This window comes from Emydura macquarii, unplaced genomic scaffold, assembly GCF_026122565.2.
Source record: "Emydura macquarii macquarii isolate MOO-44397 ecotype Brisbane River unplaced genomic scaffold, CSIRO-AGI_Emac_v2 contig_1644, whole genome shotgun sequence".
Classification (NCBI taxonomy): Eukaryota; Metazoa; Chordata; order Testudines; family Chelidae; genus Emydura; species Emydura macquarii.
In genome coordinates this window covers 18,781,283-18,799,038 of record NW_027131781.1, presented here as the reverse complement: position 1 = coordinate 18,799,038, position 17,756 = coordinate 18,781,283, and the positions used below count along the sequence as shown (strand labels likewise).

The following is a 17,756-nucleotide window of genomic DNA, read 5'->3' as shown; positions in this document are numbered from 1 at the left end:
GTTTTACTTATAAAACGTTTCTAGAATTATGTAAACCAGAAGTGCCAGTGTTATCAGGAAGGACTTCTCGCCAGATTCTACCATACTATTGCGTAATAAAGAGATGGTCTTGTGGTTAAGGTGCTGACTTAGAGCTCATGCGAGAAAGGTTTAATTCCTGACCCTACCACAGATATCCCCTCACTTAATTTCTCTCTGTGACTGGAGATAACAGCAGCCTACCACACAGTGAAGTACCAGAGGCCCATATGAGTAATTATTCAAAGTGAATGGCAGCCAAAGCCCTATACATTTTTGATCGCTGTGGAAAGTACCAGGGGAACTTTGCTGACCCATGCCATCATTTCTACATCCCATCTGAAACACCCCTCTAGCAGCACAGTTGCCCTGTGCACGGGCACTGGCTCAGTGGATGCCACCTACTGATTTCTGAACAAGCCATCCCTGCTACCTGCAAGCACCCGGCGTTTCCTGGGCGGCTCCCACCTCCCTCTAGCTGACGAGCTGAGAGGAGACCACAGCTGGGCCGAATCCCGATGCCCATTGCCCAGGGGTAGTAGTAGTAGGGACAAAGCGGGCAGTGCGGAAGGCGTGGGTCTGGCTCTCAACAGACAGGGACCCTTCTTGCAAGTAGCGCCGCGCGACGAGCCTGCAAAGCAATCACTGCCTCGGGGATTATAGGGGCAGCGGCTGGTGCGCCAAGCGAGGTCTGCAGCCAGGCAGGCAACGAGGCAGCCCGGCCAGACTTCGCTGCTGTGCTGTTGTTGTGTGTCTTCCTCTCTCCCCCCGCGAGCTGCAGCAGCAGACGCCATGCTGGCCAAACGCCTCCTCAGGCAGCTCCCGCGCCTCCACAGACACAGTAAGGGGAGAGAGGGGCTGCGGCGATATTAACCCTGTGCAGCCGGCCCGCTTTGCGCCGCAGCACAATCTGCGGAGGAGAGGGGCTGAGCTCCACGCCCAGAGGTGGGGGGCGGGAAGCGAGTCGACTGGGTTGCAGGCAGGCCGGCCGGCGCAGCTGAGTCAGTGCGGGCCCGCAGGGCCAGGTTGGTATTGCAGGGCGGGCTTTGCAGGGCTCCGCGCGGTGTCGCAGAGCCGGGGGTCGTTCTAGGCGACGTGGTGGTTTTACAGAGCCGCTTTCTGCGCCGGCGTTGCCGGCCTCTGAGCCGGGGGATCCCTGAGGAGCCTCCTGCCTGGCCACGCCACAGCTCATAGGGCGGCGGAGTGCCCGATCGAGAGCCCACGGCCGAGCCACCGGGACAGAGCCGGGTACCACTCCCGGGCGGCTGTGTGGGGGTGGGGCGGGATCGGGACTCAGGAAGAGCCCGGTCCTTACCCGCAGAGAGGCCAGGGCCCCTCGGCCTGTCGACTCCTGCCTGCCCCGCCCCCATGGGCCGGGCCGGGGTAACGGTTAGAATGGCGCGGGCGGGAAGCGCTCGCTCCTCCCCTTCGCTCGCCAGTTAGCAGCAGCGCCCACCATCCGTCCCCTCGTGTGTCTCTCTCGCCCGCTCTCCCCATGCCGTGCTCCGAAGCAGACCCCGCCGTGTCCCCCAGCAAAAGGCTCAAGGTCTCGGGGCCAGACCAGCGGCTCCGCTTCGCCAAGCTCTCCGAGAACGCCTCCACCCCGTCCCGAGGCTCGGCCCGGGCAGCCGGCTACGACCTGTACAGGTGAGAGCCCGCCGCGCTCCTCCCTTCGTGCCGCCTGCATCGGGGATCAATCCCCTCCCCCTCGGGCTTAATGTCCCCGAGGCTGCGCCCGTTGAGCGGAGCAGCTTCTCCTGGGTAGTGGGTAGAGGGCGAGTGGTTGCCCTGCGGGGCCCGCCACCACCTTCGGAGCTTCCCTGTGCCTGCCCCGCCGCAGAGCCAAGCGCGGTTGCATTGGCCCAGCCGCCCGCCCCTGCTGAGCGGTGCTGGGCTCTGCGGCTCCTTGGTTCTAGGGCTGGTTGGCCTAGGAGCGTGGCATGGCCCCGACACCAACCTGGTGAGCTAACCCAGAGCTGCACTCTGTGTAGACACTCTCACTGCAGTGACACAAAAACGAGCCACTCACATCACAATCCGTGTCTCTGCAGGGTGTCTCACTGCACGCTAGAGGTGACAGCTTATGTGAAGGTCTTGAATCACTTCTGCATCCGCCTCCACTTTGGCCCCCCCATTTCCCTTTCTACTCTCCTCCAGCGCACCCAGTAGCTAGCATCTTCCTCTTTGGCCAGGTCACTACATTTTGAATCCTTTCATTGGCTTCCTAGGGACATACACATACACCCTTTGCTCACATGGCCATTCCTTTGTCTCCACTATGCTTGTTTTTATATCTACTTCCACATTCTTTGCTGCATGTGGAAAAGACTTGCCGCTCCATACAGAGCCTTCCCTTGCCTCCTCCAGGTGCTCAAATATCACTTCTTCCTCAAGATCCATATGCTAGCCAGTGCCAGCAAGATGTGGTCACTGTATTACTGTTACCAGCCTTTTTCTAAGTCCTGCAATTGGATCAGCACAGACAATTTGTCAGGCTCTGCCAAGTCCGAATATCTGAATCAAATTTTGCAGATTTGTACATGGCTTTTACACTAACATTATGATAATTTTTCTCCCCCCATCATTACCATGTGTAATTATGAGTACCTATATTTTGTCATTAAGTTACTAAGAAGAAAATACCCAAAACATTCTAAGTAATTGTTGACATGTATTTGTTCGCTTGCTTTATTTAGTGCCTATGATTATGTGATTCCTGCTATGGAAAAAGCCATAGTGAAAACTGACATTCAGATCTCCCTCCCATCAGGATGTTATGGCAGAATAGGTAAGTTAGCAAACTGTAGAAAAACTTCACTGAAAAAATCTCATTTGCCCCAGTGGCTTGCCTTGAGGTTTAATCTACATATGCAGAAATTGCACCATATAACAATGTCCGTTTCTATACTGATTTAGTTAAATAGGTGCCATTCCTTTGCAAGGATGCTCTTAAACCAGTTTGATTGGCTGCACAAAAGGGTGTACCCATTAAAGTAAATCTTCATAAAGTGAATGTGGTTAAATGATGTAATTCCTCTGTCTAGACTGCTCCTTACTGGACTCCTTTAACTAGAACCCACTGATTGTGACTTAATTTAATTATCTTGAACCTAATTTTCTAGTTAGGTAACATGCTACTTAATCATTACCACACCTTTTGGTGAAAACATTTGAAGATTTAGTGGACGACTTAGGATAAACTAGGGTGACCTACTGACATGAGTCCAATTTCAGGACAGTGTGATCTCATTTGTGGGACATCGCGGGACACGGCGAAATTAAAATAAATAAATCCCTTTAATGTAACCAAAAGAACTAATTTTGCCCCATAGCAAAATAGCCCATTTCAGGAAGTTGTAGATAGTTAAACCAACACATTTAACTAAATTCTGCATTCAGTAGCTAGCTACATCGATGTAGCTAGCTTGCTAGCAAGTTAAACAGCCCTGTCCCACGCCTGGCCCTGCCCTTCCGCCGGAAGCCCTTTCCCACCTCTCCCTGCCCCTGTTGTGCCTTCCCTTTGCCCCCATGCGCTTGCATGCCAGCCAGCCCTGAGCCTCCCCAATCCTTCCTGAGTCCAAGGTGGAGCGGAGCAGCCCGGCTGGGCGGCCCCACCAATTCCTAACCCTGTGCGGAGCAGAGCAGCCCGGCGGGGCAGCCACCCCACCTCTATATTTTGCAGGACATTGTGTAGTCATTGTGGGACGTGGGACAAAGGATCCAATTACGATTTGCGGGACAGTTGGTCACCGTAGGTCCGATAAACTACGTAAAATACTTTGCTAATAAAAATGTGCATAACTTGTTTGAACTGTTATAGAACCTATATATATATATATATATATATATATATATATATATATATATATATATATAAATAAATTTTTTGGCTCTCTAGTGCACAGTGATGTGTAGTATCACACACATACTATGGGTCAGTTACACAGGATTTAAAACAATGTTCTAAAACTGATGAGAAAATCACAAAATATATTTAAAATAGTACACTAACTTTAGGTCAAAGCAGCTGATCTGGTTAAAGTAATATTTTAAATAATTCTCTTAAGAATATTGAAAAAAGTGTCAAGGTAGAGTATAACTTAATCAGCATATCCTAGTGGAAATAACTCAGATTGCTATTGGTAGGCCTATGAAAAATTAATTGGTATTTTAATCAAGTTCCTATTGGAACATGGAACATTTCAGAACTAAATGCAAAGCTCCCTGATTTTGATTACCCACCAAGTTCTTGACATAGAAAACTTGTATAAACTAATCAAGCTATATTTCTTCTACAGGCTGGTAAGAAAAGATGTTTCTCTTTTTAAATACTTGAGGTGCTTTGATTCTGTGTTGATGTGGGTTATTCAGTAATGGCTGTCTTATTAACAAAACAATTTCCACAATTGGCACTAGTGTCCTTTTCTTGGTAATGTCAAGAAAGACATTTTATCCTTGGCCTGTAGTCTGAACTACATTCTTTAGTGGTGATCCCTCCAGGTAAGAATTGAGGTACTTCCTTAGGTTTCTGCTACTATTTCTCATTCTTTACACACAGAATAATTACATAGATTCACAAGTGGTAAAGGAAGAAGCCTGTCCTGGGTTCCAAGTGTAGTGTATTCAAATGTGTAATGAAATAAAAGATCAACAGCCATCCCAAAATCGAAAAATGACCAATCAGTGTTTCCAACACTACTTACTACTAAATTCTCCGAAACGGGAGATTGGCTGAAGATGAGAGAAATGTACAATTTTAAAATCTTTTTGGAAATAGGAAAAGCTAATAAGGTAACATTTAACCCCCATAGTAAATCAGCAAAGCAGCCTGAAGTGAAGTAAAGTAAAGCCTTAGCAACAATTAACTTACATTAGCAACTGTCAGTAGGTTGCAGGCTACACCAGAATTGCAGTTTTAAGTGAACTAGGTATATTGTTTTTTGAAAATAGAGTGCATTGCACTATACCTGACTTGTTTATAGTGATTACTGTGGAACAGACGTTTCAATGGTAATGTCAAGAAGTGCCAAGGATTAATATAAATGGCCATAGTCTGAACTACCTTTCTTTTAGTGATGTTTCAAGGTGAAACAACACACTTCAGTTACAATAAACAATCATACACCTAATTAATTTAACCTGCAATCTTATTATAGCCTGCAACTGTTGATACTGTCACTTACTGCAGCCATGTAATAACACTTGCTGTAAATTTTGTAGGATTACATGTACATTTTGGAAGGGGCTAGAACAGAGCTTTTGTTTGTGGGACTTGCTGATTTTGAGCAACCTATCTAACATAAAATGCATACTAAAATTCATTTTCAGAAGGTTTTCTTAAACTTCAAAAAATATTTTTCATTTTCTAGCCCCACGTTCTGGATTAGCTGCAAAACACTTCATAGATGTTGGTGGTAAGATGTTTTTGTTCATTTTACATATTTATTCTTTTATTTATTTATAATTCTTTATGTCAAAGTGAGATTCAGAGACTAAAACCATAAAGTGACAACTACAGCTTCATTAATAACATTTCTTTTCAGGGTTTCATTAAAATAAATGGAAACTAATTTAAGATTTTCAATCATATATTCATCCCAGTATATAAATTCCCAAACTCTATTTGGACTGAATCTTGCTTATTTAAGGTTTTCATTTCCTTACCTGTCTTCCAGATTATTTTGGACTGGTAAGAAGAAAGTTTAGATCACATTTTTGGGCTCCAATAAAACCATTTCTTTTCTAATCTGCATATTGATTTTTTTTTCCAGATATAGAAAATAGTCACCAAATGGTATTCTCTCTGAGTGCTTTATGGGTCAAATGCCTGTCTAATAAACATTAATCAACCAAATGATGATGATAATCAAACTAAGTACAACACATGTTCCCCTGCATCTCTCAACTTTAAATAAAGCGTTGGGACCAAATTCAACTTTAGCATGAACCCATTTACATTAAGGTTGAATTTAGACCTTTTCATAACCACCTCTTGCAGTTCTGGGGTTTACTGTATACTGTAGGTAAGTACTAGGGATTATTTTTTTCCTTGTTCTCTTTGTATCTTTCTGTCTTGTTCAGTAAGACCTATACTTTCTAAAAGGGCTTGCTGCTTTGCACTCTCGACTAACTACTGACTTACTTTCCTGTTAAATCAGAACCCCCTTGTTGTTTTGTTTTCTTGCATTAAAACTAATTGTTCCATTCTTTTGTACCTATTTATTGTTTTGCCCAAAGATGTAATCATCATCTCAGAATTTCAGACTTAATTGTGAATGTCCTTGCTTCTGTTAGTCATCCCATTATTACTGTACTTTGTACTTTCATGTTCTCTTATTAATTCAGTGTTTTTGATGCCTTGGAAATAGTCTTAAACATGCTATTTAGCTGCTACTTAGTAATAATTATAACAACCAAAATGTTGGCATCAAGGGTAGCTAATTTCTACATCCAGTTTCCTCCATTAGACTATTATCTTTTTCCTTGCCCATTTACTTTGGATTAAAATCTGTAACATGACTTGCAGTATACAGAAATCTTCAAATAAGACATTTTGTAAGCTAATAATTACAAAAAGTTTAATATTTAAAGGTTGTTGGCATATAAAACATTTAAATGGGTATAAGAAAACATTTCTGAATACCAACAGTATAAGCATTGGAAATTTATTTCCAAATCTGTTCTTAATAATTAGCCATTTTCTGATTATGAAGATGAAGACTTAGCTTTGACCTAGTAAAAGATACTATGGTTTTACATCTTATTAATCAAAACTTGGTGGGAAAGAATGAGGTAAAGAATCAAAGAGACAAATTTGAAAGTTACCCTTAACTTTCTACATCGTTGTTCTAGAAAAAGGCTTTGGAAACAGAAAGGTAACTTAAATTTTATAGCTTCCATTCAATCTATAGATCTAGTAAAATTAGTGTGGTTTTGAAGAATGAGGATATGTGATATCTTCTTCTGAATATATAAAGTCAGTTGCAGTTACAAATATCTGCCAAGACAAGCTCCTCTTTATTTGCAGATAGGATACCTAAAATAAGTAGGTTATAGGAAAACCCCAGCTGTACCACCTTCCCCTCAGCCACACCTTTCATCACACTCAATGCAAGTCATTGTATATAAAGGTCCAGATCCTTGGTGCAGTTGAGCTGCAGCCAGTACAGGCCCCGGGGAGGTGGGGAAAGATGGATCTAAGCCATCTGTTTCCCTCCCTGATCTTGGAGCCAAAGCTGAAACAGCTCCCAGTTTAATTTAGAGCAACTTAAGGGCCCTGTAAACCAGTTGAGGATGACTGGAACATAAAGGTCTGACGCTACCCCGACATATTCCCTATGTCCAAGATTGGAGGTAGGGGGAACTATGCCTGCCTAATGCCACAGGGGATTCATCCTACTTCAGGGGGATCCTGTGTTGACCTCGTAGGGAAGCGCTCTTCTCTTTGCCTTTGTTCCATTGGACAGACATGATCTGACCCAAAGACTTTCCTGGACTATCTGGTATACATAAAATATTGTATGATAAGATAGATGCCCTGAGGTTGTAAAAAAAGAATTGTGATCATATAATAAGACTATTAATGCATATAAACTGGGATAACAGTGGGGAAAGAGTAATTTTGGTATTTCCTGACTTGAACGCTTAACTGTGAAACCTGATATTTAGCTTTTGTGTTCAGCATTTTGAAAAAGATGACAGTTCCACACCATAAGTGAAAATAATCATGACAATTGGTAGGGTGCCTTTTATGAAAATATCAGACATTGATATGTTTTACTGGATCTCAGTGTCTCACATAAGCACACTTGACATAACGGAGAAATGTTTTATTTCAATACAAATGTATTGTCAGAGGTCTCAGGCTGTAAAGAAGGGGCCAAGGGGAAAAATTGAGCATACAGGATTCTGTTCAGAATCCACATCTGGTAGGTGTGGGTGGTTTTCCAACAAGTGACATGCCAGAGTCTTGACAGAGTAAGGGCTTTTGCGTGAAGTCAGTATATCACTCTGCCAGTTCCAATGCAAGATTTTTCCAGCAGTGACTTTTAGATGCTTTCCACCCAAAGTAGATCATGTAGAAAAGTGTCCTAGTGTTTAAGAGAGTGTATAAGTGTTGTAACTTGCTGTTTTTGAATAGTAGAATCCTAAGAGGTCTGTTACATTAACCTTAAGGAGACCAAACTTCAGAACTGCTACCTCCTGTTAATCCACACCAATTACTTAAATTGAGTGCCTCTTCCTGTACAGAACAGAGGATGTTTAGGTTCCTGCCTCAAGGACCTTTACATTTTGTGATCGAGAATATAGTTTGAATGCAAACACCAGAAGTTGATCAGTCTCAGTGGTGCATTTTTTTTAAAAAACTCTGTTGGAATACTCTTTTAAATTCTTTCCTTGCCAACCCTTTTTCTATTTGGCAAACTTTTTTACCCTGCTGTGTTTCTAATGGAGCTTGAAATTAACATGGCTCTGACAGCATTTTTGCCATTTCATTCAGCACAGCACTAAATTAGTGGCAATGGCTGCAGCATATTCCAAAATCATTGCTCCTTATCACATCTTAGCTTTAGGTTCCAAGGGCAGATCTAACCTATAGCATGTATGCTTTCAGGGCAGAAATCATCTCTACCCCATCCCCAAAAAAAGAGAACTTTTCATATACATTGCAGAGCATGATTATGATTCCTGGCTCTATTAGAAAAGATATCCTATCAGACTACAGAATCATTATAACCAGTGTAATTCATAACTGCACCGTAGGAGGTGGTGGTAAATCATTAAGCTGGTTCTATCCAGTGTAATGATCATTTCAGTGGTTTATTCTTTTTCTACTATGGCTGGTTTTGACAGTTATTTCTGTGACTAAACTCCCCACTCCCCTTAACTTGACTTTTATCAGACATAGCCTTTAACTCATGAGGAGGATATATTTCTCTTCCTCATTTCATTTCTTAAAGCTGGATCATCCTCTCAAGTGGTAAACCTTCAGAAGGCAAGAGACGGACTGAATAGTGAAATTAACCTTACCAAAAAAATAAATCAGGAAATTCTCCTCAAGTAGGAGTTTGAAGAGAGCTCTGACTGTGCATGGAGCAGAACCTTCAAACTCTCAGGCTCAGGGGGATTGGTGTGAAGGGTGTCGCCACATAGGCTGGATACCCTGCCCGTTTCCTCTGTCAGCATGATTCCATGTACTGTCACTGGCTGAGTCCCCTGCTGCTGCTTGAAGGGACTCAGTGGCAGTTAATTCTGCTGTAAGCACTCTACTTCTCTGTAAAAATCACTTGAAGTATACAGATTCTGCCATGTAGGGTGGCTGGTTCAATGCTCCACCTTAATCTCCTAACAACCCTGCAGATAAATTTCTGGTTGTCTGAGAGAAGGAAGGAGATGAAGCTCATAGGCAGCACTTCTCTGTAACCTGGGAATTCAGGCTGTATTGGTGGAGAGGATAATCTGGATCTTCAGGCTTAATGAATCAGTAAATGGGTGAGGTTATGACTTTTAGAGATAAATAGTGCATAACAGCTTTTAAGAAGGGCAGGTTTAGTCATCTTGAGAAAGGGGTCTACTAGTTCACTTACAAAGAAGGTGAGGTATTTAACCTTGCTATGACTGAATTTGGTGTTCTTGGAACATCACTTCAAGGCAGGATTTAGTCCTTAAAATATATGCATTCAACTCCCTTGGACTTCAGCTGGAGTTGCACATGCACATTTAAGTACAGAATTTGGCCCTGAGATGCCTGGGAACAAGATATGTTTTTAAGAATACAGTACGAGGGAGCCAGGGCCATTAAACAGACCTGAATTTTGTGTTTGTTAAATGTTAACTCAGCAAGAAACAGTACTCAGGCTATTTTGTCTGTTACATGTGCTGTTTGTTTCAGGGAAGTGGTGAAATGGAGATGGCACATCAATGCCAAATCTCCATGGCAACATTTGAGGGGATGATCAGAAAAAGCAGGAGCCTGTTCTTTAAGGAAAATATTTGGATGGCAGCTTTACAGCAAACTCTTTCAGCATGTCATAGTGACTAAGCTACAGTACTAGTTTGAGATTGGGTTACTGAAGCAGCGTTATGAAGCTTTCCTACTTTCAAAGACCCAGCCAGTAAAAAGTACAGGAAAGACTTCAGGCCAGATCCTCCTCAACTGGTGTAAATTAGCATAATTCCATTGGAGTCAGTGATGTTCCCCTCAAACTCAACAAAAATTGTCTGGCACTAAATAAAGTAACAAGAATTTATAATAACTGACCATTTAAAACTTAACCTGCAGTAAAGTAACTCTAAAAATTAAAACGTTAACTCTCGGATTTAACTTAACACTTAAAGGGGCATCTTAACTCAGTAGAGCTATGCCAGTTTACACTAGCTAGGGACCTTGACTATTGTGGCTTTGTTTCAGCATTCCTGGTAGGAGGCTCTGGGGAGAGAGGTCTTGCTGATGGTCAAAGCCATCTTATTTAATGGAGTGGCACTGGTTTCTTCCCCACTCATTATTCCTGAGTTTAACTGTTTATTTTTATGAGCACTAAGGCACACTGACGACCCTCTTAACTTTTCTTTGTAAAGCAAAAGGTGTGAATGTCACTAAACATAATTTTATTTTTGGTTTACTGCACATTCTTAAATTGCCAATTAAAATATCTTACTTTGACTCAATTTCTGCCAGAGGCTGGTATCTTATTTTAGAATAAACAGATTCACACAATTGACAGGTTTTTTTTTTAAAAAAAAATTCATTGTCTTTGTCTTTAACTAGACTCTTAGAATAACATGAACTTTACTACAGAGATAATTAGTCTTCAGTAAGCACGGTACAGAAGAACACCACTTTAATTACTAGAATGGGCATGAGCTGTACACATTTTCTGTTTTCCCAGAAAATAATACCAGTAGCTGGCTGATCAAGAAGGTAAATTAGCAGTAAGTACTCCACTCTAAAGCGACCTAAACCTGCATTGCAAGTATGGCTTTAGCATTACATGGAAAGGGAATTTACTTTTGAGGACTTAAATATGTGGGAGTTAGATTCAGTTTGAAATTGCCAGAATTCTTCTCTTCTGTGGAATTCTGACAAACTTCAACCAGAGAGCAGCACTAAATTTAGGTTTTTATATGTATAAATTTAAGCAGGCTGTCTAAATCTCAGTTGTACTTACTTTAGAGGAAGACTGAGCTTTTAAAAATACTAGGACTGTAGTAATCTATCAACACGCAAAGTCCAACCACTAAAGAGTATTTTGTGTATTACTTTTTGAAGTAAAACTAGTTCTGATATATTAAATTAGCAAATTCTATTTTCAGTCTTTGTAATAGGTGGCATTTAGGTGTTGCTGCACTCAGCATGGCAGTGCCTAACTGATTTAGGATCCTAAATCCCATCAACTGCCAGTGGGATTTAGGCTCTTAAATCAGTTATGCATTGCCATGGTGAGCGCAGGAACACCTAAATACCTTTAAATATCTGGGCCTTAATGCTTTTTGGTAAACATTTAAAAGCTTATTTGTGTGCACTATATGTTCTCTCTAAACCCTCCAACCACATTGCTTTCCTTCAGAAAATGCTCTGAATTAGTGGATGTTCTATTTAAAGAAGAATTTAAGTAAGGCTAAGAATATAAAATAGCCAGTCATATTTTTAAGTTCATATATTCCGGCCAGGCTATGGTTCCCATCACACAGTGTCCATGGAACATGGATAATGATGGCTGAATGATAATGTACTTTAAAGTAAGAGAAACTATTTGCATAATACACTGAAATTAGTGAGGAGATCTAGTCTGAGTTGGAATTCTTGTTGCAGTCTTAGTTCTACCATGGACTCACTCACTTTATCATGGTAAAATGTCTTGTGTCTCTGTTTACCCATTTACAAATGCACCTAAGACTTATGCAACGTGAGGCTTAATGCTTGTGCCAGAGCTCTAGATCTTTTGATTAAAGGTGCTGAACAAATGCAAAGTGTAACACTATTATAGGAGATAAGTGTTTCATGTTACTGTCATGTATTGGGTTCTGGCTCTTGTCTTTTCTGCACATGCCCTTGCACTGCTTTAACTAATTTTTTTTTTTTTAAACCTAGTTAACAGTGCAATCTTGTGCATAGACTTGGACTATGGATTTAATCTACATTAGAGAAACTTTCCAAAATTACCCTGGTGCAATCATCAGTTCAACTGATCTAATGGGATCTTCAGTGTAGCTGAAGCATTATTGGCTTCTGCCACCATTTTAGTTGGACCGTTTTCAAAGTAGCAGTGAACAAACCTAGGAACAGTCTCCATGTCAGTGATGGTAACTTTCCATAAAGTTTATATATGTTGGGTAACAACTAGGTGCAGCAGCCATGCTGCCATGAGACTGCTCATGTTTTGTTTGCTGCTATTTTGACAGTGGTTCACTTAAAAAAAACAAAAACAAAACAAAAAAACAAATAGCTTTAGCATGGAATAAGTGAGTTTTTTCTGAAAAACAAAGTATGTCTATCAGGACTAAAAAGTGGCCTAACAGGACTTTTTTCTTTAAATTTGTATTTTTAATTGCTTTAAGCAGGGCATACATTTTCACAGGCAGGAAGCAGATTGTGTACAAAGTAATTCTTCAGTTTTTGCTGGCACCTTAATTGATGGCTGAAGGAAAATTTGGCACACAGTATTGTGAGCTGATCAAATAAAAGCAAGGAAATGCAGAGTAATTGTGAAAATACTACGTTTTCCACATCATGTTATGTCTAGATTTTGAAGAGATTATGTGAGGTAATTTTACATAACCATATATGCTGCAGTATTTGCACACAGCAGGATAAGTAAAGAACAGAGAATCAAACTTGATTCTCTTATTTCCTTAAGTGTATGGATTGTGGTTTAACATAAAAATTCACACAAAACAGCCAAACAGCCACATTACAAGTTGAACTTCCTCTGGCGTGTCTCTTCTATAAAGGGAATATTTTATATACATTTCTCAGAACAATGTGAAGCCAAATGTAACTTAAGCAGTTGGATTATTCTTATAAAGAAACTTCAAAATGGATTTTCTCCACAAGAAATCCCATCAATTTCCAGTGTTTGTTCTGGAAATGTAGCTTGTGCATCTGAAAATTATGTTTTTTCCAGGTTAGTGCCTAGTTTGAACACTGCAATGTATATTGGTAGTTAATCTGCTGAACTACATTTATTTAAGGAACTTGTAATATTTTGTAAATGCAGCTATCTAAAACATTTGAAGCTAGTTTTTGTTGTACAGTTATACTAAATGAATGACAGTCCTTATTTTAGAAATCCAACTGCTGTTGTGTTGGATTGGACTTTTGGATAGTTGGATTTATAAAGTAAAGCGATCAGGCTAAAAACATCCTGCTTGGTTCTGGAAGAGCAGTACTTAGTATTACAAAAGTGGACTGTATTTGCTATTATATTGCCACTGTATTCTTGAGAACCTCAAATTGCAATAGTATATTTAATATACCTTTTAAATCCAAAATAAATCTATTCTAAACAACCAATTTGATGCAGTCCCTTTCTCAGCTAAATTTGTTTAATCTCCTATATGAGATAGACAAAAGAAACCATCACAACATCACTTAAACACAGTGGTATTAAATGCTTGTTGAAATATGCATGTTAAATTTTAGAAATAACACTGTCTAGAAAAACATAATGGGGTCTTTTTAGTTTGTAATCACTGCAAATTAGACTTGCATTTGGATACTCCAGTATTTTAATATCTACTCTCTTTAGAGGATGAATGGATACACTTAATGTGCTGAAATGTATCTACTAATCTAAATGAGTATTTCATGAATATTTTTCTTCCTTGATATTAATATCTCTCCAGCAATTGTAGTTAGCTCTTAATTACTCCCTTTATTACAGCTGGGGTCATAGATGAGGATTACAGAGGAAATATTGGTGTTGTACTTTTTAATTTCGGCAAGGAAGCTTTTGAAGGTAAGCATTAGATTGAGGAAATCTGTATTTGAGGTTTCAGTCAGCCTACAAAACTTGATATTAGCATATTCCCTAGCAAAATCTTAACTGTTCACCCTTCATTAAGAGTATATGCCTTCCTGTAAACACATGGAAAATCAACTAAATCCTCATCCATGCATTGCAACCTACAACCATGAAGTCTTCTGCTCCCAGTATAACAGGTGTCATGGAAAGACTTTTAGCTCCAGGACTAAGCTACCAGCTCTGCCCAGGGCTGGTTTTTTCATCTGGCAAATTTCCCTATGGTTCACCACAAGAGGAGCCCCAGTCTCATGGACCAAGGGGGATAATAGCTGGAAATGATGAATGTCTCTTCTGGAGCCTGGAGGGAGGATTAGTGTGTGGTGAAAGGGATGGCTTACCATCAGGTATGCTACTTTCCCTCTCCCTTCCCACAAACACAAAGATGCTCACCCCTCCAATGTTTTACTATTCTACTTCCTCTGTGCTCCTAGATGTAATCAGAATGTATTTTGAGTTTGTGGGGGCTGTTACCTATGTAGAGAAATTCAAAGGAAAGAGAAATACTGGGTTGCATTTCAAAAAGGAAGCACTTAATACATTGTCTGCAAAAGTTAATAAATATTTCTCTGGAAAACCTGACATGGAAAATTCACTTGTCTGAAGTTATTAAACTAAATTTAGTGATTAGTGGGAAGTTGAGTGAGTTTGTCTTGCTTAAAGTGCAAATTTCTGCACATAGCCTGAACTCAAGTTGCTACTGATGTCTAGATACATAATTTAAGTTTAAAATTTAATGCTACAACCATAATGTTTTATGAGAGTCTTAAATATGGAGGTTGAAATTACATTGGGCTCGTTACTTTAAAAAAAAAAAAAGTAACAACGTATTAATTTCTCTTAAGTTAAAAAAGGGGACAGAATTGCCCAGCTGATCTGTGAACGCATCTTCTATCCTGAGTTGGAGGAAGTTCAGGTAAGTTACTGGAATGAAACACTTGCATTATTCTATGAGTATACAGGAGGAGCTGTATTTAGTGTCTCAATTCAGAGAAAAACTTGACTTTTCAAAGTCATTTACTTGCATTGCTGCCTGTAACATGATGTAATTTATCGTTGTTTGAATTAAAAAGGAAAATGTCTGCAGTTTAATACTTAAGTCTATACAAACATGTTGGAGGTTGAGGATATGAAGAGTTTAAAGTCAGTGATTCTTAAATATAAAAATGACAAACATTGGTGTTTACTAGAAATCTGGGATAATTTCAATTTGTAGGTGTCTGCTTAAGTTCTTTTGAAATCTTAAACTGTAATTTTTGACAAACAAAGCAATTTGCCCATGTCAGTGCAAGAGAAGGAATGGAGTGATAATCCCACCCTGAAACAACCAATTAAAAGAAACTGAAAAAAAAATTGATGCAATTTTACTTGGAGATGAGCAATTTACAGCTTTAAATTATTGTCTTTGAAAATATGGCAGACTTGTATTTTAGACATGTCAGGTATTGCGAAAATATATTTTAATGTCTATTCTTTTGACTCCTGAACTTAATTTTAGTTTAAAAAATTGTAGCTTCTTTATGCATTTCTTGTGCAGTGCAGTAAAGATCTCTATAAATGAAAATATACTGATTTTTCTTTGTGGAAGATGAAGAGCATGCAAAAAAGAAACAAACGAGTCTACATTATAAGCATAAGTCTTTAAAAAGCTAACATTATTGATCTTTCAGATTCTAGATGACACTGAACGTGGGGCAGGTGGCTTCGGTTCTACTGGCCAGAATTGAAGAGAGATGTTAGATGTAATAAATTCTTATTGTATTTGGATTTTATTGAATAAAGGTTCTTTTTGTAAACTGTCTTTCAAGAATTGTTTCAAAAGGGGAGTTGGAATTTTAGGCTTTGTGAAAGTAAGGAACTCTTAACACAAGCATTGTACAAGCTTCTAAAAATCTCTGCCCTCTTGTCCACTTCCAAAGTGATAGGAGGTGATGTTGAACAGCATGCTGATTTGCAACACAGAAATCTGCACAAGTGATTTCGCCAAGTATTTTTTGTTAACTCCTAAAGACCTGAAGCAGTATGTCTTTTGAGATGGAAGTTTAATGTACTAGTTACATTGTCACTTTTGTCCAAGCTAGTTTTACATCTTCAGATAAGTAGTCTTTTGCAAGAGAAATCTAGTAAGTGTCTGAAGCGATCTTACAATAGATTAAAGAAAAACATCTTAGTCTCCAAAAAGTGAGTTGCCTTATGCCCTGATGCTGTATAGTGAAAAGCATGCTTAATACAAAATTATTAAATGAATCAGGACTTCTGAAGTCCTATCAGTCTGTCTTTCCCGTAAAAATGTGACCATCTCAAACCACATTGAAAAAATACTTAAACACTCAAGTCTTTCATGTAAAAAGGCCAGTGAGACTTCTAATGTTCAAAAGACAGTTATAATGTTGGAGAAATATGATCCTCAAATACTGTAAAGATGACAAACTCATTCAGCATCCAACAAACAGAAGGTAGTATAGATGTAGTTTGATGGTCTGTAAATATCATCCTTCACCTATCGTTAGCTTGGTACATGACAGACATGCCATGTCAACCAAGACAGTTCATACAGTGAAATGTGAATAAATACATCACAGAAAGGGGACTCTGAATCATTACTGGGCTGGTTCATCCAAGAGTAGCTTTTTAGGTAATAGTCATTCCACCAATTAGTGGAACACTTTTGGAGTCTATCCCAAAGCCTGATTATTTCTTACCTACAGGATTATGATGAGCATATGCTCCTCCACAGTATCTCAGCTTTGTGACCTGACTGCTCTTAGTCCTGTTTTCCTTTCTAGGTCTAAATCATATAATGCTGAAGATCCAGACACTTATTCAATATCATATATGGCATTGTTAGTACAGATGCTAATTTCTAAATATTCTAATACCACTTATCTCTTGCATCTTGTAGTTGGTTCCAGTTGTCGTAGTGTCTGTTGGAATTTGGAACCTAAATAGCAACTGGCCAGATTTCTTTGGTTGGCTGGGATAGAGAACTTTCCTATCTGAGATACATCTGGCTGTGGTGATTGTGCTATTTATTTCTGCAACATGCTTAACTTACTTGATCATGACAGCTTTACAGAAGCTCACTCGCCCTGAAAAAGCTCATTTCCTATATGAGAGCCTGACCAGGCCACATCACAGTGACCTAGTTTTGAATCCATATTGAAGTGCTGGTCCTACTCTTTACAGCCATTAGAAAGTGAGATCCAAGACAGCTCAGTTATCTTGCCCTTGGTGACCTGCCAAAACAACTGCACTTGTCAAAGACTATGAAGTTTTTAGAGTACAGTAAGACAATGTTCTTGGTGTAAGGCCAGAAAGGAGGAAAAGTGCTAATATTGCATGACCCTCTCTGAGTAGCCATCTCCTCTGACAGAGAAAGGTGGAGAATTTAGGTTCTGTTTTAGGATAGACCTTACTTATGAATATAAAATAATTGCTTCTAGACTTTTAGGAAAGCGACCCCACTACATACAGCATTTCCTGTACATGAAGGAATACCTAAAATATTGAGGGGTGCAGTTTAGTGATCCCAATGTCAGTAGAAAGATAGCTTTGAGTATAATATGAAGAAGAAAGGGTGTATGCAATAACGTATGTTTTAAGGAGGTGGTTGTGTGCATGTACTGTAAAACAACTCCCCACATGTGCTGATCACTGTGAATCCTTGGCAGAGGATCAGAAAAACTTGAAATTATCTTAAGTGGGGAAGAAATGTTT

At 39.8% G+C, this 17,756-nt stretch overlaps 1 protein-coding gene across 2 annotated transcripts; it reads left to right on the top strand.

The window, feature by feature from the left end:
• The first annotated feature begins 607 nt into the window (after positions 1-607).
• On the top strand, positions 608-15,835 carry DUT (deoxyuridine triphosphatase). Of its 2 annotated transcripts, none has more exons than XM_067556126.1 (7): positions 608-859; positions 1,533-1,665; positions 2,715-2,806; positions 5,388-5,432; positions 13,902-13,976; positions 14,885-14,955; positions 15,710-15,835. In XM_067556126.1, the coding sequence occupies exons 1-7, from the start codon at positions 811-813 to the stop codon at positions 15,764-15,766; spliced, it is 522 nt and encodes a 173-aa protein (XP_067412227.1). In that variant the 5' UTR covers positions 608-810; the 3' UTR covers positions 15,767-15,835. The 2 variants fall into 2 exon arrangements, with proteins under 2 accessions (XP_067412227.1, XP_067412226.1); XM_067556125.1 differs by having other exon boundaries at positions 1,530-1,665.
• Positions 15,836-17,756: the final 1,921 nt, after the last annotated feature.

Bases quoted from the DNA above. Each gene is read 5' to 3' on its own strand.
- DUT (XM_067556125.1), top strand. From the start codon at position 811: ATGCTGGCCAAACGCCTCCTCAGGCAGCTCCCGCGCCTCCACAGACAC. The intron at 1,666-2,714 runs GTGAGAGCCCGC...TGCTTTATTTAG, and splicing joins GCCGGCTACGACCTGTACAG to TGCCTATGATTATGTGATTC. The intron at 5,433-13,901 runs GTAAGATGTTTT...CCTTTATTACAG, and splicing joins ACACTTCATAGATGTTGGTG to CTGGGGTCATAGATGAGGAT.